Below are 21,721 nucleotides of genomic sequence, written 5' to 3'. Positions count from 1 at the left end.
GAGAGGCCGGTTCGTTGCTTCAATTGTACTGGTGAGGGAAATTCCCTCAGCATCTTGCAATGATTTTTTTCCTGTTAGTGGGAGTTGCACAACATACACATTGCATGGCTGTATCTTGTGTATGTACTTATGTATTTTTGTGGTTTTCTGGTGTAGTGGCATTGCAAAAACAGATTAATGATACTAATATAATGTCAATATTAGATGATATTGATGAAGGTGTCAGATTTTAGTGTATGTGATTCTAAAGACAAAAGTTCTTCGTCCGATGAAATGAAATGGCACATGGCTTTTCGGCTCGCCAGGTGCCGGTCTTTTTGATTTGACTCCTGTAGGCAACCTGCACATCACGATGAGGATGAAATGATAATAGATAATGGAAATGACACATACACCCAGCCCCCGTGCCAGCAAAATTGACCAATGATGGTTAAAATTCCCAACCCTGCCGGGAATCAAACCCGGGACCCCTGTGACCGAAGGCCAGCACGCTAACCACTTAGCCATTCTTCCTCCAACCCATCTGAGAACAACGTCACAAGTGACACTAACAGCGACAGACCAGATGGGATGTAAGTAATAGCAATCCTGGACCCACAACTATTATTCCCATTCATAATACAGTAGAAGTCCACTACAGCGAGTGCGACATATAACGAGAACCCCGCTATAACGACAAGTTTTGTCTGTCCCTTCAAAAGTCTTATTTTAAACTCTGTATTAACTTTCGGTTACAGCGAGAGCCCTATCACTGATGCATCCATTATTACGAGCGATTAAGCATGCACGATTTTTTCCATTACTGATATTTATACACCCCAGTGATTATATTGCGTACGATCGATCACCTTCGGTATCATTTCCTCACTATGTCCACTAGCGAGCTCTCTCATCGACATTCGAAGGCGATATTGGAGTCGATTAGTAATACCCGTCGACTGCAGTTCCCTAAAGGAAATTTGAAATGAAAGAGAAGATGTTCTCTTAATAAGTGCGTAAATAACATGTCGGTTAACAGTCGTTAATTCATTAAATATAAAGGCTGGATAAACGATCATTTTAATGCTAAATACTGCAATTAAGAGTGGGATACACCTCAAGGTATGGCAGAGTGCATCATTGATTTCAGAGGTTAGTTTGTTTTATAGTATCTGGTTAAATTACAGAAAGGCTATTATCATGTAAATTTATAGCAAGAATGTTATTTCTCTACTAGCGCTGGAAATATGTTTTCATCATACATACAGTACAGTTAAGTTAGGATAGGTGACGCTGTTTGAATAAGAAAACTGAAACGTTTGCCACAAAATGCCACAAAATCTTCAGTACGGTACGGTATATTTTTCTCACTATGTGCATTTGTGAGCTCTCTCATCGACATTCGGAGGCGATGATGGAGTCGATTAATAATTCCCGTCGACTGCTGTTCTCTATAGAAAATTTGAAATGAAAGAGGATAACATGTTTTCATAATTAATGCATAAATAAAGTCTCCGATAGCAGTTGCTAACTCGTTAAAAATAAAGGCTGAAGTAAACAATTTCTTAATTTTAATGTTACATACTGAAATTAAGTAAGAATGTGATACACCTCAAGATATGACAGAGTAAATCACTGATTTCAGAGGATAGTTTATATTTTCTCGCGTCTAGTTAAATTTCGGAAAGGCTATTTATTCCCATGTAAATTTTTAGCGAGGAAGTTATCATTTTTCTACATGCATTTGAAATGTGTTCATGATACATATATAGTTAGGTTAGCTAATGCCGTTTGAAGAAGAAAACTGAAATGTTTGCCACAAAAGCCTCTCTGAAGTGATACCGTATTTCTCTGAATCCAAAATGATGTCTTTTTCTCAGAATCTCATGTGAAAAATCAAGGGTCATCTTGCATTCGTGGCCTAACAGTAATGGACACCACTGGCAACTACCGCGGTAACCACACTGCTTCATTTCACCCCCGCGCGCGCACACACATGACTCGCCGACAAACGACCACCTTTATTATACATGGCAACCGGTTCTGCAGTGCCTGTGTGTAACGTCACTAGATCTCGGGAAATAGTGAAGAGAGAATGACGTTCTTTTAGCCTCTACAAAAACGTTTCTCAGATCTGCATAATGGCATTAAAACATGCGAGCCTTCAAATTCTTAGAAAGGCCACGGCTCAATGGCAGAGTTAAAATGTGTCTACTGTACCTGACACCTAGTAAAATTAAGTTTTATAGACAGGAGGGATATTTTTGTGGAATGTACGTGGAATAGGCATTGCCGGCAAATTTTTAACGGGTTCTCATCGATATTATGTTAATGTTTGTTAAATACTCGGAAATGTAGAATTGTGCAGCCGCAAGAAATATGACATAGGCCTAACGAAAGCCAATATTCGGTGTTAGTGTGAAGACAAAGAGAGGTAAAAAAATGCGTACTATACAAAAAATGCAGTCAGTGGCCCGCAACAAGGATGCTTTAAAGAAGTCGAAGATGCAAGGGCGGAATGGCCATATCACGGCGCAGTAAACCCGTTCGTTGACCTTCAACACCCGCAATTAGACCTATACATCGCTAGCCACTGAAGTTGGCCGAACCCGGCAAGAGAGACGTGCGTGTAGCGGCCAGTTGTAGCTGACACTGAGTAAAGTAACAGTTTTATAGTAAGCAAGAATATTTTCCTGATGGATCGCTGTATTGTAGACGCGTGGAATAGATATTGAAGGGGAAATTTTCAACAGATTCTTTTCGATAATATGACGCCAATTTTAACTTAATGGTTATTAAACCTGCGGAAATAAAGAAAAATTATGCAGCCGCAAAAAGCACGGCATAACTGAAGCCGGTGTTCGGCATTGGCGTGAAGATAAAAAAAGTCTAAAATGCGTACTGTACAAGAAAGGCATTCATATGATTTTGCGAAGTACTTTTTAAGCCTGATTAAAAATTTTTTGAAGGACAAAGTGAGGGTCGTATTGCATTCAGGGTCATACTTTCATGTAGTATCGGATTTAAAAAAAAAAAAAAAAAAAAAAAGTAAGGCGTAGTGTGGATATCAACCAAGGAAACGCAAGTTTTGAACAAACTGATTGCCATTTCATACCGATTTTAATGTTTATGGGGGTTTTTTGGACTTTTACAAAAAATCGGATATAACAACAGTTCGCTATAGTGAATAAATTTTTCGTCATTATGAATTCTCGCTATAGTGGACTATAGATCTATAGACTATAGACTATAGATCAGTTGGATTCAGGAGGCCAGTTAGATTGCATAGCCATAGATCATTCCAAAGCCTTTGATAGAGTGGAACATGGAATATTATTAAAGAAATTGGAGGGAATAGGATTGGACGTAAGGGTTATACGTTGGACAAGAACATTTCTAAATTCAAGGGTTCAGAAAGTCAAAGTAGGAAATAATATATCACAGGAAGAAAAAGTTTGGAAGGGAATCGCACAGGGTAGTATAATCGGTCCGTTACTTTTCTTAATATACACAAATGATTTAGGAAACAATATAACATCAAAAATAAGATTGTATGCAGATGATATAAATGTTTATAGGGAAAGAAATAACATTGAGGATTGTTCAGAATTGCAAAGGGACCTTGAAAGTATCCAACAGTGGGTTGAAGAAAATAATATGAAGATTAATGGAGGCAAATCAACTGTTACAACATTTACAAACAGGAGCTTTAAAACTGAATTTGAATATACTTTGGATGAGGTAGTTATCCCAAAAGATGGCAAGTGCAAATACTTAGGTGTAAGATTTGAAAGTAATTTGCACTGGAAGGGTCATGTGGATGACATTGTTGGGAAAGCATACAGATCGTTACATGTCATAATGAGGCTACTTAAAGGATGCAACAAAGAATTAAAAGAAAAAAGTTACTTAAGTATGGTTCGTCCATTATTGGAATATGCAAACAGTGTTTGGGATCCTCACCAAGAATACCTCATAAAAGAAATAGATAGTGTGCAGAGGAAACCAGCAAGATTTGTAACAGGGGATTTCAGGAGAAACAGTAGTGTATCAGAAATGTTAGAGGAACTTGGGTGGGAAACTTTAAGTAAGAGAAGGGAGAAAACTAGACTTATAGGATTATATAGAGCCTATACAGGAGAAGAAGCAAGGAGAGAAATCCGTGAGAGGCTTCAGTTGGAAAATAATTATATTGGCAGAACTGACCACAAGTATAAAATTAGAAGGAATTTTAGCAGAAGCGACTGGGGTAAATTTTCATTCATTGGGAAGGGCGTGAAGGAGTGGAACAGTTTACCAGGGGTAGTGTTTGATCCTTTTCCAAAATCTGCACAGGTATTCAAGAAGAGAATAAACAACAACAGGGAAAATAAATGAAATGTTAGAGGACATTCGATCAGTGCAGGCTATTGTAAATAAAAAATGTGTGTTAAAAAAAAATTAATTCCATCCCCTGGTCCATGGAGTTTGGACAGCCAAAGTAGGGGACTGCTTGTAGGGGTGAAGTACAGTGGGGACTTCGAGGGCCCTGGGACCGCTACGGTAGCTGTGAAGGCCCTTCAGGAACTCTGAAAAGTGGTGGCAAAAGGGGGCTCTGGTTAAGACGCAGCAGGTCGTTATGCTACTTAGGTTCCAAAATGGGTAAAAAAAAAAGTAAATAAATGCAATGTAAATTTTAATCTTGTACCAGTTGCATAGTATTATTTGAAGTAATTCCACCAACTGTATATGAGTTGACTATGTTTGTAAGTATGGGAGATATTATAAGTAGAATTTTGTAAACAATATAAATTTATTAAGGATGATCTGTTTGTTTAATAGAAAAAAAATTGTTAGCATAAATTGTATATTATTGTATTCTAGAAAAAAAAAATTTCTTCTCTTGTTAATTTAAAATTTAGTGCTTGACAATAATGTATTTTAGTGTACCATTTGCCACCAAGGTAGACACCTCATTTGCAAATAAAGAGATTTTGATTTGATTTGATTCTACTGTATTGATCAAGGGCAAAACTACTGGTCAGTTGGTCAGTTGGTTGTTATTTGCGTGGAGAATGGTTTCAACTTCTGGAACTATTTTTTGACTAATTTTTTCACTGTTCGACAAATGAAGGCACAAAATGAAACCAAAATATTACTTGAAAGTAGCTTTTTGTACATATATTTCATAATAGTGGACTAATGTGTACCGAGCAGAGTGGCTGCGTTACAGCTATGGAGTCAAGCTTTGTATTCAGGAGATGCGCATTTTCGAGCCCCACCACTGACTGTCCTGAGAATGGCTCCCTGTGGTTTCCCATTTTCACTTTCAGGCAAATGCTGGGACAGTTCCTATTCATAGGTCACAGCTGTTTTCTTCCACCTACTTACACAATTTCATACCCCATCATTCATTTCATCTTCATTAGCTCCTCAACTGAGGTTAGCATTGGGAAGGGCACCTGGCTGTAAAAACATGCCATATAAATTAATTCACTTCATCCCAGACATCATATCAAAAAACAGGACTATGGTTAGACGTTCAGTAGACTAAAGTATACTTAAAGTTAACCACTGACAGATCATATCACAGAGTGTCACTTCTGCCATTTTCCAGTGGAAACAAATTGTGACGATATTTCCCTTCACCTCACCCCCCCTTCCCCCCGTACACACTCACAAGACTCGTTGACTATCAACATCTGTGTCTATATTGTACATCACTTAGCCGCAGCAGCCGGTTGTATAGGGCTTCTGTGTAACATCACCGGCTTTCGGAAAATAGTGAAGAGAGAATGATATTCTACTAGCCCCTAGAAAAATATTTCTCAAATTCGCAGAATGGCATCAAGCTGATTGCTAGGTCAACCATAATGTACTTCCGAGCCCCAGCTGCACAGGAATGTCATTCGAATTTGAATAGCATGGATGCGACCCTTCGAATTCTTAGAAAGGCCATAGTTACTCAGTGGCAGAGTTATAACATGTCTACTGTACCTGATGCTCAGTAAAAGTAACAGTTTTAACCCGACAGCCTGGAGTGATGTGTAGCACACGTCAAACAGTAGCCATCTGCTGCTGTGGAGTGACGTGTCTGATTCACATTGCACTGCATCTGCATTGTTGTTCCATTTTGTGAGTTTCCTTCAAAACTATGTCCGAGGTCTCTTTACAGCCATCTAGATAAAGCTTCATTCTTTCGTTTCATATATCTATCGATTCATTTTAACAATATTTCACCTTGTTATTGATGTTATCGATGTGTAAAATTCATCGATTATTCGCTCGTGTACTTTGCTGGCAATGGAGTCAGTAAACAAGGATAATTTTTCTAGCAATGCTATATAAGGCATAATAAATGAATGTTTTAGTAATTATGAGGATAGTAGTTAATTTCAGTGATGATTCTGATGACAGTGAAATTGATATTGCAGTGGTCAGTGGTCGTTGCTGAATTAGATCGTGATGAGGCTGAAATGATACAGACGAGACTGTTGTTTCCAACACTCATGCTAGATATAGTAGTGCTGCGTGTAATTTTTACTGGGATGACATGGATAATTACGTAAGAAATAAACTTTCTGTTAGGTCTTTTCACCCCAAGGTTTAGCTCTAAATGCCATACAACTAGTAAAGTATTTCCACTGTGGGTTTTTTTTTTTTCACTTGAACTAGTCCTGCTGAGTGTAACGAAAACAAATCACTACACTTAGTGGTATATAAAGTCCCAAGGAATGTTATTTCGATTTTGATCTAGGGTAAGGGAATTGATTCCAGTCAATTAAAATGAGATTAATGTTACCTTAGCCCTCATCATGAAAATGGGAATAGTACAGAAACTAAACTTTAGAGCTTACTCTCGAAAAATTTTACCACTATCATGCCCCTTATTTGATTCATATCTTGAGACAGATTGTCCGACTCGTTGGCTGAACGGTCAGCATACTGGCCTTCGGTTCAGAGGCTCCCGGGTTCGATTCCCGGCCGGGTCGGGGATTTTAACCTTAATTGGTTAATTCCTACGGCACGGGGGCTGGGTGTAGGTGTTGTCTTCATCATCATTTCATCCTCATCATGACATGCAGGTCACCTACGGGAGTCAAATAGAAAGACCTGCACCTGGTGAGCCAAACCCGTCCTGGGATATCCCGGCACTAAAAGCCATACGACATTTCATTTTGAGACAAATTCGAATCCATATGCAAATTACCTCACTTCAACAACAGTGAGACTAAACACACCATATATGGTGGACCAAAAAGCTATTTCCAACATAATCAAAACTGGTTGGAAATTAACAAAGATATGGTATCATAAAACAGTTTGGTGCACAGGTATGCTAGCCTTTAACTTCCCAGTGAAGGCTTAACTTTTAAATGCTCCCACTCCAGGAATATTTTTGTGATTGATTGTCGTATTGTAGGGACACGTGGAACAGGTACTGCAGGCAAATTTTCAATGTGTGCTCTTCGATACTAAGATATCAATTTTAAGTTAATGGTTATTAAACCTTAAACATGTGAAAATAAAGAATAACTGTGCAGCCAGAAGAAAATACAGCATATCCACAACCAATGTTTGGCGTTGGCGTGAAGACAAAGATAGTCTAAAAATACGTACTGCACAAGAAAGGCATTCAGTGGCCTGCAACAAGGATGCTTTAAAGAAGTCAAACATGAAATTGTGAGGTATGTACCCAAAAAAAAAATGCAAGTTCAGAATGGCCATAAACATGAGATGCAATACGAATGCGTACTCGCGAAGGGGAATTCCCTGAACTTTCAAAGGCAGTATCAGATATCTCTAATGTAAATGATTAAGGAAGTGGGTAGAATTTATATGATACTTATGTGTTTTTATTTTTTATCCCAAATTAAATTTGAAATTTGTTATAAATAAAGTTATGATTTCACAAAGCACTTTTAAAAAACCAAACCCCATAGCGCAACATCCCTGAAGGACCATGGTCTACCAAGCGACCGCTGCTCAGCCCGAAGGCCTGCAGATTTTGAGGTATAGTGTGGTCAGCACGACAAATCCTCTTGGCCATTATTCTTGACTTTCTAGACCAGGACCGCTATCTCACCGTTAGATAGCTCGTCAATTGTAATCACATAGGCTGAGTGGACCTCGAACCAACCCTCAGAACCAGGTAAAAGTCTCTGACCTGGCCGAGAATTGCTATTTGCTTTACGTTGCACCGACACAGATATGTCTTACGGCGACGATGGGATAGGAAAGGCCTAAGAATTGGAAGGAAGTGGCCGTGGCCGTGCCTGGTGTGAAAATCGGAAACCACGGAAAACCATCTTCAGGGCTGCCGACAGTGGAGCTCGAACCCACAATCTCCCGATTACTGGATACTGGCCGCACTTAAGCAACCGCAGCTATCGAGCTTGGTAGGCTGGGAATTGAACCCGGGGCCTCCGAGTAAGAGGCAGGCATGCTACCCGTACACTGCGGGGTAAGCAAAGCACTTTTTAAGCCTGATTTAATTTTTTGAAGGAAAAAGGTGAGGTCGTCTTGCAATCAGGGTCATCTTGGATTTGGAGAAATATGGTAATTACAAAAGAACCAGTTTTATTTGTTTCAGTTCAAATTTACTTGTTTTAATATGTTTTATTCTCAATGGCATTGTACTTACCTGATGGAGGCTGTACAGTCCAGGTCAAATTATAAGGTAGTTCACTATCTATCAGGCATGGAATTTCTTCTTTCTTGCCAACTTTCACCAACACTTTCTCGGGAGTTCCCACTTTGGGTCGAAATCCTAAGCAGATAAACTTGAACTCATGTTATTATTATTTGACCTGTTCTTAGGAATGAGTACATATATAGGACCTACAGTAATTGGAAATGTGAAAGTTGAAAACACAAATAGTACTGGTAGTAATCTTTTCCATAAGGCAACACCAAAATATACTGTTACTATATGTTTGTTCTTCAAGAATTGAGTGATCAGTGCACTATGTTATTTCACTGCCTGATATATGATTCACTAGCTACTCTACCTGTCTTTCACAGGTTCGCCATGTAGGTGGTTCAGGTAAATGAAGAAAAGCAACTTGATTTGTGGCTGGAGTGAAAGTATGAACACTTTGAATGCTGTCTGTTAAAGGACAGGCTACTAACAAATTAACACTATGATAAGCCAGTGTGTCAAGTATTATCCGCACACTTTATCTTGGTGCATTTGCACCCTAGTGCTGAATCGGTCGACCTCGGCGATCTTCGAGATTCGTACGGGCAACCTTTGAAACACAAACTATGAATCGCTTAAGCATCGTTGTGCGACATCTGGCGTACACTTTACGTACTAGTACTGTTGTTGTTTACACAACAAAGCCAAAGTATAGAATTCATGCTAGGAACAAGATTCGCATCGGGAAATGTTTTATAATGTTATATAATGTGTATGTGACATAGTTGTTGGCTTAAGATGATAACAGTTTAGAAATTTCATATCGATCGATCATATTCTCGATTCAATTCAGATTTCATTTTCATTCAGTTGGCAGCACCAGGCAGCACTATCGATACCGGGACAGCCTCCTTACTCCTCACCCGCATACACAAAAGCACCAAGATAAAGTGTGCGGATAATACCAGTAGTTACCAGAGTATGTATGGTCCAGAGTAACGGTAAGACAAAAAAGAAATACAGTAAAACCATCGTAACAGACAACTCTTGCTGGCGGACACCACTCTTTAAAGGATGATTTTCTAGGTCCATGATAAAATCCTACGTTGTGTACGAGTATTTTACCCCTTTTATACAGACGCCCCTCTATTACGAACATGGGTACTCCATAGCCACTGGAAACTCCAGTTAAACCTTTGCTAATTGTTTTCAAAATAAACTTGTGCTGAACTAGTGATACAGGGCTAATGAAGCTAATAAACTATGCTGATTTTGAAAATACTTACAGTATTTACAGTATTTGTAAATACCGTACTTACAGTATTCACTTACATTTTGCACAGACAGTACTTCCAAGAATTGCAGATACTCTTAACATGTGGCACTGGTTGTACACTTTCTTGGAAGGCAACACTAAGTTATGTTCTCACCCACAGTAGTTCTGTCATCTGAAATTCTCGACAGTGCTGGAATTATTACTTTTTTTGTTAGGTTACTTTTAAATTCTCATAAGCTTTTGATGTGTTTAGTTTTACATTAGTAAGTTAACATGCTTTATCATGGCTCCAAGGAAGTGTTCAGGCATTATAGATAACCAAAAACGTGTGAGGTGCTGTATGCATAAACTATCAGAAGTATTTAAGATTTTTAAGGCACAGGTAGCAGAAATTGTGAAAAACCAAGGGGAACTAATGAAAAAATGGCATTTAAAGCTAGAGTGGTTTGGTAAAATAAGTCAGAATGTTCCTGTGTCAGGATCAATCTTACAGGTGAAAGTGTTAGAATGGCTGGCTGGAGAGAGTCAGAAAGCAACACAGTATCAACTTCAGAGCAGTTTGCTGAAAATCATCCAGTATTAATATGGAGATTGTTAAAAACTGGCAAGGAAAAATTATTCAATAATAAATGGGTATTCTCCAGAAAATATTTTGGATGCCAATGAAACTGGATAATTTTTTCCTTGCATTACCGACAAAACATTTTATTTCAAAGGAAACACTTGTTCTAGTGGAAAAGTTATGAAGGAATGTCTTACAGTCTTGTTACGTGCAAGTATGAGTGGGGAACAGGAGTAGTCCCTTGTGACAGGATAAGCTGCAAAACCAAGGTGTTTTAAGAATATAGATGTTACAAAGTTTGGCATTGAATGAAAAGTGAATAGGAAAGCATGGATGACCAGAGAAATAAGGAGAGTGGTGAAGACAACTGGACAAAAAAATTATATGCCAGGAGAGAAAAGTGTTATTATTCCTCAATAATACAGCATCACATCTAGATACAATTAAGCTGCAAAATGTGAAGATAGTCTTTTTGCCACCAAATGTAACAGCAGTTTCTCAGTCACTTGACCAAGAAGTGATCCAGAACTTCAAGGTAATATACAGACAATTAGTGATGAAGCACATTGTATTTAGCAATCAATGGCAATGGAGAACACTTCAAACACTGATAAATTGATAAAGCAATTTTGCAGATAACCAATGCATGGAAAAATGTTACAGTTTCAACAGTTCTTAACTGCTTTCTGAAAGTTGGGTTTCCTGATAGCAGTGGAAATCCTGAAATGGAATCTGATATTTCTTACAGTATGGAAGCAATAGAACAGCTAATTAAAGCAGCAGGTTACAGGGTAGAAGAGAACACTTACATCAAATTTGATTCATAGATTCCAACAAAGTGTTAGAGTGGAGACACCAAAATGATTCTTCAGTCAATCCCAGGGAAAGAGGTTAAAAATGAAGATTCTGATGAAAATTGGGAATGAAGGCAATACTAAGGTTGATATTGAAGAAAATATGGAAACTGATGTGCTGCCAATAACCTTGTACAGTGAGGCTCTGGGCTTTCTTAAGTGACTGAAAGAATTCAGTTGTACACAAAATGATGAGAAGGGTGTAAATTTTACATAAGACTTAATTGCACATAGTGAAAATATAACTGCTACACCAAAGTGTACAAAACAAACATATATTATTAATGTTTAATGTTTTATTGTAGGTTGATATATGTACAAATCGATTAAAAGTTCTAAAATTTCAAATGTAAGTCTTAAATTTAACATGGTGTACATTATTAGTGTACAGTGTGCTCAACAGAGGTTTCCATAGAAGTGTTTTTGTCTCTTCCATATTCCGCAGCTGCAACAGTGCATCTACAACTTTCTCATGTGAGTAAAACACATTGTGGAAATATAGTACAGTATATTGTACATGCTAATTTGTAAAAGGGCTTCCCTTGAAAAATGAGAAAAGTTTTATGTAGTGTTTATTGACTTCACAAAAGCATTCGACCTCATAAATTGGGAACTTGTGAACCAGAAGCTGGAAGAAGCCCTCAACAGAAACAATGTGTGGACTAAAACCATAAAAATGGGACAAAATAAGAATCTCTGACAATATATCACTCTCAGAACCGATACTTCAAATGAACGGAGTATTACAGGGTGACCCAATTAGCCCATTACTTTTCATCCTGGCAGCAGAAGAAATAATGAGAATAACCCATAAGGAAGATGTAGTATCGTACGCCTACACCGATGATATAGTGATCGGATCAAGAGACATAACAAAACTACAAAACGCAATAAAAGATATGGAGGAATGGTGCTACAAACATAAGTTTGAAATTAATACATTAAAAAAAAATTATGGTATTTAGGCAAGGTGGAAAGATCCCAGCAATGGCAGAAATCTTCATAAAGAGGCAGAAAGTAGCCACAGTAAACAACTTCAAGTACCTTGCCATTACTCTGCAAATAAGTGCCAAATGCTTTACAAAGCATGTAACAGAGAAAGCAATACAGGCAGTACGGGCGATGTACAAAATCAACTACATCAGAACACTCAGCCTAGAGACGGCGATGGCACTATTTAGATCAAAAATCATGCCTATACTAATATATGGGATAGAAATCATATGGCCACCTCACAGAAATGAACCTAAAAGAACCTATCCTCTCTAGAAAGAGTAAAAGCTCTATATTTAAAAAGAGCGATCGGAGTATCCAAGACAACAAGGTCAAGACTCGTCTACCTCCTAGCGTGAGAATCATTCCTCATTGAAGACTTCAGAACACACCTGACCCTACCCAACATCAGAGCATCAGAAAATCTCCTAGCAACACTCAACAAAAAAAAGAGAAGACATTCCTTCAGAATTTTTTGGAACTGGGGCCGTGATAGACCGGACACGGACAACATCCAACTTTGAGATGAGCCATGTGTTCACAAGACTGGCAGTGCATGGTTTCCATCATCTAATTTGTACCATCACCTCATACCATGAACTGACAGAGACATGTAAGTGCAAACTATGTGGATACATGTGTGAATGTTACCACGTAGAACTCTGCATCAAAAGAACAAAAACAATTAAAGAATATGCAATCCAAGGCGCAAGCGCGCAAGTACAGTGTAGATAAATGTATTATTTTTCTCTCTTTCTGTATGGCTATTTGGCTGCAATAAATATATTAATTTGTAAAAGATCCATGGTATCCCCTCCCTGTTGTTATCATAAGAATTGACTGAAAGGGGAACCAGGAACACTGAAATTTGTAGCTTAGCTTGGCGACCATGGCTCCCCTAGCTGAGTCTGGCATTGCTTCCACTTAGTTGTTTCAGGCTTCTCACTTTCATCTTTCCTCCCTTTGGCAACTATTGCTCTTTTCTGAAATTGACAGTTATTAGGTTTAGAAGGCCTAGGGAGTCTTTCATTTTCATGCCCTTCATGGCCTTTGCCTTTCTTTCGTTGATATCTTCAGTTTTTGATTGTTGAACCTCTTTCAATTTTACCTCTGATTAGTGTTAATAGAGAATGTTTGTCCAGTTGTACTTTTTCCTAAAACAATAACACCACCACCACCACACTCTCAAGCAGACACTACAGTATAATGGACATTTTTTGGTCTTACTGTATGTCTAATTCCTCAGCTCCTCCCCAACAGTATTCAGATAGAGGTTCCATTCAGCAAGGTAACTCTCCCTAAATCGTGCATCATGCAGACATCAAGGTGATATTTTAAAATCAATTGTAGTTTGTAAGTTTATTATAATTATATTAATCCAATTCTAATATGTCATATCGACAGTGATGGGAATGGTAAAAAAAAAAAAAAAAGAAAAAAAAAAACAACCCACCCTGAATAACAGTTACCTGAGGAATATTTTACTCATTAATGATTATTTACATTTTATGGCCTTCATTGGACTGCTTTCGTCAATTTTATAAAAAGGGATCTTCAGTTTTCTCTAAGCACATTTCTTCAATCTCTTGGATCTTAACTTTCTTTCTTTTTTTTTGTCTGAAATCACCCATCCCATTGTGACCATCTGTTGACCTTGATTTGTAGCCTGGTTTGTTTGTTGATGAGTATCTTGATTTTGTTTCTTCTGTTTTTTAACTCTTCTATTGTTATTTATTACAAATTACAATATTTTACCCAATTACAATTATAATTACTTTTTCAACAAGTTATCACTAAAATTACAATTACTTCACAGAGTGCCTGTCTTAAGGAAATCCTGACACATTTTTTGTTTGCATGGGGCTGGAATGATACAAAGGATTGCAAAGAAAAGATTACTAAACTTTCTGCTTTTTAGCATAAAAACTATCATCAGTACAGGTAAGTATTACTAAACATGATAATTACAAGCTTTCAAAATGATTCTTTCCCATATTTTAATTTTAGTTGGTGACTTTCAGCATTTAGCATGTTTTATCTATTTAAAACCCCATTAAATGGACAAATGGTTAGTGTGCGGCTTGGTCATTCCAGCTCTGGAACTTTGGACTGTTAGATCATCAGCGTAGTACTGTTCATTATAAGTGAGAAAATGTGTGGTTTTTCATTTGATTGAGTATTTCATACGAAAGCATTGCTTTTAATCACACCGTGCCTACTGATGTCATTGTAATAACCAATTTTCATTTTAGCTGGGAAAACCACTAAGACAGTCTTTCTGAGGATGTAAAAAGGCAGGTGAAGAGTGAGTGTCCACCATTATAATGAAAACTCCCCAACCTGATTTTGACTGATCGTAGGAAAGCGGGCCCACCATTACAATGAATATTCCCTAACCCAGTCTTCATATGAGAAAATACATTTGGTGACTTCCCCATCGCGTTTCTAGGGTAAGGTTAAGAGCTATGCAATTTAATACAATCTTGCACACAACGTGTACACCACCTAACCTAAAATTCTGTATACAATGTAGAATTCCGTAGTGAAGCACGGGTTCATCAGCTAGTTACAAAATAAAGCTCTGCACTTGAATTATAATTCAGTTTTCTACAACGAAAGTAATATGCATTTTCTGTATAACTCAAATGGTTCTCCAGGAACTTACACTTTTCGTGTCGATGTACACATTCCTGAGCAACCGTTGGCCAAGTTAGGCTGGGTTCTTACCCCAGGTAGATTAACCACTAATACAGTGTACAAAAAGGCATTTGGAGACAAATCACAGAGTTGTTAACTAAACTCATTTCATTACCAGTGACTTAAAAATTAAGGCTTGCTTGTTAACATTGGATAGAAGCCGAAGTCAGTGATATTGCCAACTACTGGCCTGTCAGCAATGGGTACATTCTACTAGTTTATTTATATTTTAATATGTGTTAGTGTTTTACTGTTTGTAACACTCACAATAATGCATCCACATGTAAACAAGAATTTTGAAAGTCTTATTGTTCTTTAAATCCTTACTGATTTTTTTGTTACCCCCAGTTTAGAAAATGCCTGCACTGTACTGTCAACATCCACCTATATTATTGGTCTTGATTTATTTCTGATATTAATAAGGTAGCAATATTTTTGTGACCAGGATATTGATGCCAAAATATTGTATCAAATGTAGTACCACAATGTCCCTATGCATTCTTGGCTTAATAGTTAATACCCTTGGCACGATGCCTTGCACATACTGGGACTCCAATGTTGCCAAACTCTCAAAGAGATGAATATCGATTACTACAATGTAACATTTTCAAAAAGTAAGTTATGAGTAAAAAATCACATTTGATATGAATTAATGATTACAAGTAAAAATTACTAAAAAGGTATTTGTTACAATTCAATTACTTTCACTCATTTACTTCCCAACTATACATATCTATAAAGTGTAGTAAATTAATTTCGTGCTACAACATTTTTGTTCTTTTTTAAACTTTGTTTGTTCTTGTTGAGAGGGGGAAAATAAGATCTTTTCTGACTTTGGAGATTGTTTATGGAAAATTATTTGAAGAATATTTTATTTCATTTCAAGAGCATAATCCACAATTAAAACCAAAAGAATACTGAAATCTATTGATTGATATAAAATAATTTTAAATTCAAATTTTGTAACATGTTTATCTTAAAATATAAGAGATTGAGAATTTACTTCAAATCACATTTCACTGAAATTTTACAAATTTACTCATATAAAATAGAAATTCTCACCTAGCAAAGTTCTTCGAGATGCAGTTCCAGCAATATTCCTGGCACGGCAAGTATAAAATCCTTCAGTTTCTTTGGTCATGTTGTTCAAATGGAGTACTACTTCAGCAGATTGACTGGATATAAAGAATAACACATTATTTGGTATCTGGTCATCTGTATGATACAAACATTTTTTTTCTTTTTGCTACTTGTTTAACATCACACTAACACATCAAAGTATTTCACTGATGGAAGGATGGGATAGTGCTAGGATTGGGAAAGTAGCAGCCATGGCATTTGCCTGGTGTGAAAATAGAAAACCACAGAAAACAATCTCAAGACCACCAACAGTGGAATTCGAACCGACTATCTTCCAAATGCAAGCTCACAGCTGTGCAACCCTAACTTCACCCAAACGATTAGAAGAATTAAGAGAAAATATCAAAAAGATTTAATAAACACTATTGAGGAAAATTACTACAAAACCAATTGGTTAACACTTGCAAAAATACAACCCCCCACCCAAATTATTGTTGAAAAATAACACATAACAATAAGGAAAAGGCAGAAATCATGGCAGAAGCATTTAACAAGCTCTTGAACAGTGATGAACCTGAAAGGCTCTTATTAATTGATACACATACCCTGATAAGAACTAAACCAGAAAATACAAACCCACCTACAGCAAAAGAAGTTGAAACAGTGCTTAAGGAAATGAAGAACTACAAAGCATGTGGAGAAGACCAGGTTTTTGCAGAGATATGCTGGCAGTGCAACACAGACATCCCTCCATATGATATTACAGAAGATTTGGATATCAGAAAAATTCCCAGAACAATGGGCAACGACTATAATTAATCCAATTCATAAGAAAGGTGAAAGAAGTAACCCAGAAAACTATAGAGGTATTTCTGTCCTTGACTGCATGTACAAGATTTTCCCTAAGATACTATATAATTGGATTAAAGAACAACTTGATCAATAGTTATGTGAATACCAGGGAGGCTTCGGACCTTGGAGAAGCTGCTCTGAACAAATAATAACTTTGAAGCTAGTCATGGCATATTACAGAAAACAAAACAAGCCCCTTTCAATAACATTCATAAAAAAGCTTATGACGCCATCCTTAGACCATCATTATGAAACATTTTAAGACATTTCAGGCTTCACCCAAAGCTAATCAAATTGATTGAACTTACTCTAAAACAATTTTAAAATTAAGTTCAGAGGAGAACTTCCAGAACCATTCTTGGTAATAACTGGTTTAAAACAGGGTGACAGATTGTCACCTCTTCTTTTTTAACTGTGCCTTAAGAGTACATTATGAGGGAATGGTACAAGAACAACTCGAAAAATATAAAAACTGGAACACAGAAGGATAACATACATTTGAACTGTCTAGGATTTGCTGATGATCTAGCTCTTCTGGCCAATGGTATTCAGGAAACAAAACAACAAATAAAATCTTTACAGGAAATAGCTCAAAATATTGGTTTGAAAATTTCATTTGAAAAAAAAAAAAAACAAACAGAAATTATGCTAACTCAACTTTCGCTTGCAAACAAATGTAAGCTGGGAGACCAAGAAATAAAAATTGTAGAAAAATTTAAATATTTAGGTGATATAATCACATATAACCTGAATGAGAAACCAAAATAGAATAGATAAACTGGTTACAGCACAGCATGTTACCAAGCATACATATAATAACATGTATCTCTCAATAGCCAACAAATTGAAACACTACAAAACAGTCACCCAGCCGCACATTACGTATGCATGTGAAACCTTATTCAAAGCAACAAACACAGTTTCAATAGATAGAGTACTCAAGTTAGAAAGGTGAATAGTGAAAAATAAATTTTAAATAAAAATGATCAAGTAAATGGAGTCTGGAGACTAGCTTCCAATGAAACAGTTTATAAAGAAATAGAACTGCTACTAGCACAATGAAAGAGAAACGAATATCAGTTTTAGGGCATCTAATACAGTCACCAAAAAAACAGAATCAGTAGAAAAATATTAGAAAAATTATGGAAGAGTAAGAGTAATATTAGAGGGATCACAGAAATTAAAGAAGACATGAGAGAGTTGCATATTACAATAGAAGATTTAAAATACAAAGCAAATATACTCAACATATTGAAAGATAAACACACTAGACTAAAGACAAAATTCAGCAAGCAGAAAATAGGAAGAGTGATACCAGAAGCAGAAAGAAAATTACATTCAGAAAGGATGAAACAGTATTGGGCTGACAAAAAGAAGAAAAACCTCCATAAACCTGACTAAGTAGTCCTATGTTGGCTAAAAAATTAAAATAAAATTATTATTATTATTATTATTATTATTATTATTATTATTATTATTATTATTATTATTATTATTATTATTATTATTGAATTTCCAAAACATAGCATATTAGGGTTGTAGTTAACAATTAGATAAAATTCACCACAGACAGAACATTATAAAGAAAGCTTATTAACTTAAATGTGTGGTGGATGAATGTAAGAAAACAAAAATAACATTGATTTATTAATGTATGATACAAAGGTTTTGCCAGTTCATTGTCACAATAGTTCAAGTGTCAGTCTAGAGTATGTCTTGCTCTTCCAAATAACGGGCGAGTTGGCCGTGCGGTTAGGGGCGCGCAGCTGTGAGCTTGCATCTGGGAGATAGTGGGTTCGAATCCCACTGTCGGCAGCCTTGGTTTCCCATTTTTACACCAGGCAAATGCTGGGCTGTATCTTAATTAAGGCCATGGCCACTTCCTTCCAACTCCTAGGCATTTTCCTATCCCATCGTCGCCGTAAGACCTATCTGTGTCGGTGCGACGTAAAGCTCTTCCAAATACAGGACATTCCAAACACAGGTGATGTACAGTTTGAGGGGAATCCACAAAAGCATGCATAATCATCTGGAACAATTACCTTAAAGTACAATTTACCACTTTACAATGCCACCTATGTACTGGAAACCACTAAGACTTCACACCTGTATGGTATTTTCAAAGTCTGATGATTATTTGGACAGGTCTCTTATACAATTCAGCTTCAATGATGGGGTCAGATGAGGTAAATTATAAACTGTTGAAGATAGGTTATGTGAGAGACAGCTGGAGTTAATCTTGGAGGGTTAGTTGAAAACAACATTAATAATAATGTTATCCATTTAATATACATTCCAATTACTAATGGTCTTAACAGACTCCAGATGGTTCAAGAAGTACAATGAAATCAAGATGATGGTTAGATCCCCTATTTAATTATTATTTTAAGGTAAGTGAATTTAAAGCTGAAAATGTCATACTGTTAGCTGTAATTTGAGGATTATAGAGGCATATAGTTCATTCAAGGGAGCTTGCAAATATGAATATATATGTATGTACAGTGTTTGCAGTAAGTTCCTTTACATTAAATACTCATTCACTAAGGTTGGGCAAAAACATGAAAGGAATAATTCCTTCTTCATGTGGTCTTGCTTAGGTGATCATCGGATGGCTAACTCAGAAGAACACTTATGAGTTGACTTTACTGGCAATTGTTCAATTGATTTTGCCACAGTAACTCAAGTCCCGGCACAAATGTTTGGGTCTCCCACTACGAGGTGCATCACAAACACTTTCTGTCACAAAGGCTTTCTTTTTTTTTCATACCAGTAACATTTGCTGTGACATGACAGTTCCCCAAAATGCATAGCAGAGTCCCCCATAACATTTTCCATTGTCTTATGCATTGTTGAACATGCATACACCCATACGCAAGCCAGCAAATACACTACAACACTGAACTTGTATTCACAGTCGTGTTACTCTCCCGACTAAACTGAGCAGGAATATAATTAAAGCTGCTTTCAACTCAAGAACATTGTTGTCAGTTACTCTTCTAAGGGATTGTCTATAAAATAAATATTTAAAACATATTTACACATTACTTTTTAATATCGGATAGTGTAAAGGGACTTTTCACCCACCATGTATGTATGTATGTATGTATGTATGTATGTATGTATGTATGAAGGTAGGTATATATACTTACTTGAACTCCTTCTCAGCACTAATTTCAATTTCATCCTTGAGCCAAGAAATTGTAATGGGAACTAGAGACTCCACATGACATTTGAGATCGAAAGGTTTATATCTTGTTAAAGCAGATGTAGCAGTAACAGTAAGGATAGGTGGAGCTGCAACCATAAATATTAAATTATTATTTTCATTCAAAAATTTCAATCCTTCCAGGTTTACTGACATTCAGGGTGTTGAGGACTTCAAGGCTAACAATAGGTGGCTGATTCATTTTGGAAATCACCATGACATGACATCTCAGACCTCTCAAATACTTCATGTGCACTGCCATTGCTGAGGAGCTAGGCTGCTGAGAAAGTATTATCAGCACACTTTATCTGGATGCATTTACACCCTAGTGCTGAATCAGTTCACCTCGGCAATTTTCGAGATTCGTACTGGCAACTTTTGAAACACAAACTATGAATCGCTTAAGCATCGTAATGTGACATCTGGCGTACACTTTATATACTAGTACTGTTGTTGTTTACACAGCAAAGCCAAACTATAGAATTCATGCTAGGAACAAGATTCGCATCGAGAAATGTTATATAATGTGTATGTGACACAGTTGTTGGCTTAAGATAATAACGGTTTAGAAACTTCATAACGATCGATCATATTCTCGATTCGATTCAGATTTCATTTTCATTCAGTTGGCAGCACTACCAGAACCGGTACAGCTCCCTCCTTACGCCTCACCCCGGTCCACAAATGCACCAAGATAAAGTGTGCCGATAATACTATCAAGTAAGCCAGTGTTCAACTTTCAAGGCTGTGATTAAACAAAATTACATTTGATCTCCTTGATGACTATAATATGGATTTCAAAACTGACTTACTTGTATTGCCTTCTATCTAGTATCACTGGTATAGAGATAGAACATTTGCCTGAAGTTCAGTTTTAGTTAGGCAAAATTCAAATATTTTCAGTGAACTTGCCTATATTGGATAACATCTGAGTTCTTTTTATTTCTGAGTGTTTAACTACATTAACCTTTCTGACAGCTAATTTGTTTATTGTTTTGATGGTAAGTCAAAACTGTGCTGTTGGTATATTAAAATACAGTAGTATGCTATATTTTAGATGGATTACTTTAGAACCCCCAAACCATGGTAACTGCCTTTGTTAGCCACCCATTAGTCATGACACAATTAGTTACATCAACATCAAATGAAAAATTTTTCCATTTCAGCCTTAAGGAACGCATTTACATTTTTAACAATTAATGCAGTCCCAAGCTGTCATATTCATATTGTTGTCTGTCCCCACCACTGCTCTCAAACTGCAGCCAGCTAGCAAACATGTGGTGGAGTGGGCACTGGCCACAACATACAGCTGGACAAAACTATCTACCAGTAGTTTGTTATGTATAGGTTGACAAAAATATATTTCCTGAAGACAAAATTTAAAATATTTCATATATAATATATCTTTGAGGAATGAACAAAATTTTCTAAAACAAAAAAAGAAATGCAGTGAAATCTCGATACAATGATTACCAATACAATGATAATCCCCTCTATAACAATAAAATATTAAGGTCCCAGCAATAATTGTATTCATTCAGTGTAAAATTCCTCTCAGTTTAATGACACTCTCTATAATGAAAAATTTCTTTATTACAATTGA

The 21,721-nt window shown here is 36.7% G+C and overlaps 1 protein-coding gene across 1 annotated transcript in view; it reads right to left on the bottom strand.

Moving 5' to 3' along the window:
* LOC136858421 (hemicentin-1) overlaps positions 1–21,721 on the bottom strand; it is a 357,960-nt gene that overhangs the window by 330,328 nt on the left and 5,911 nt on the right. The window contains exons 4-6 of the mRNA XM_067137953.2: positions 20,063–20,207; positions 16,044–16,156; positions 8,603–8,728 (exon numbers count right to left, since the gene is read on the bottom strand). Coding sequence (XP_066994054.2) covers positions 8,603–8,728; positions 16,044–16,156; positions 20,063–20,207 — 384 coding nt within the window. The remainder of the gene's footprint in view (positions 1–8,602; positions 8,729–16,043; positions 16,157–20,062; positions 20,208–21,721) is intronic.

This window comes from Anabrus simplex, chromosome 1, assembly GCF_040414725.1.
Source record: "Anabrus simplex isolate iqAnaSimp1 chromosome 1, ASM4041472v1, whole genome shotgun sequence".
In the NCBI taxonomy this organism is placed as follows: Eukaryota; Metazoa; Arthropoda; class Insecta; order Orthoptera; family Tettigoniidae; genus Anabrus; species Anabrus simplex.
The sequence above is the reverse complement of the archived record's forward strand: the minus strand, read 5'-3'. Positions and strand labels throughout refer to the sequence as shown.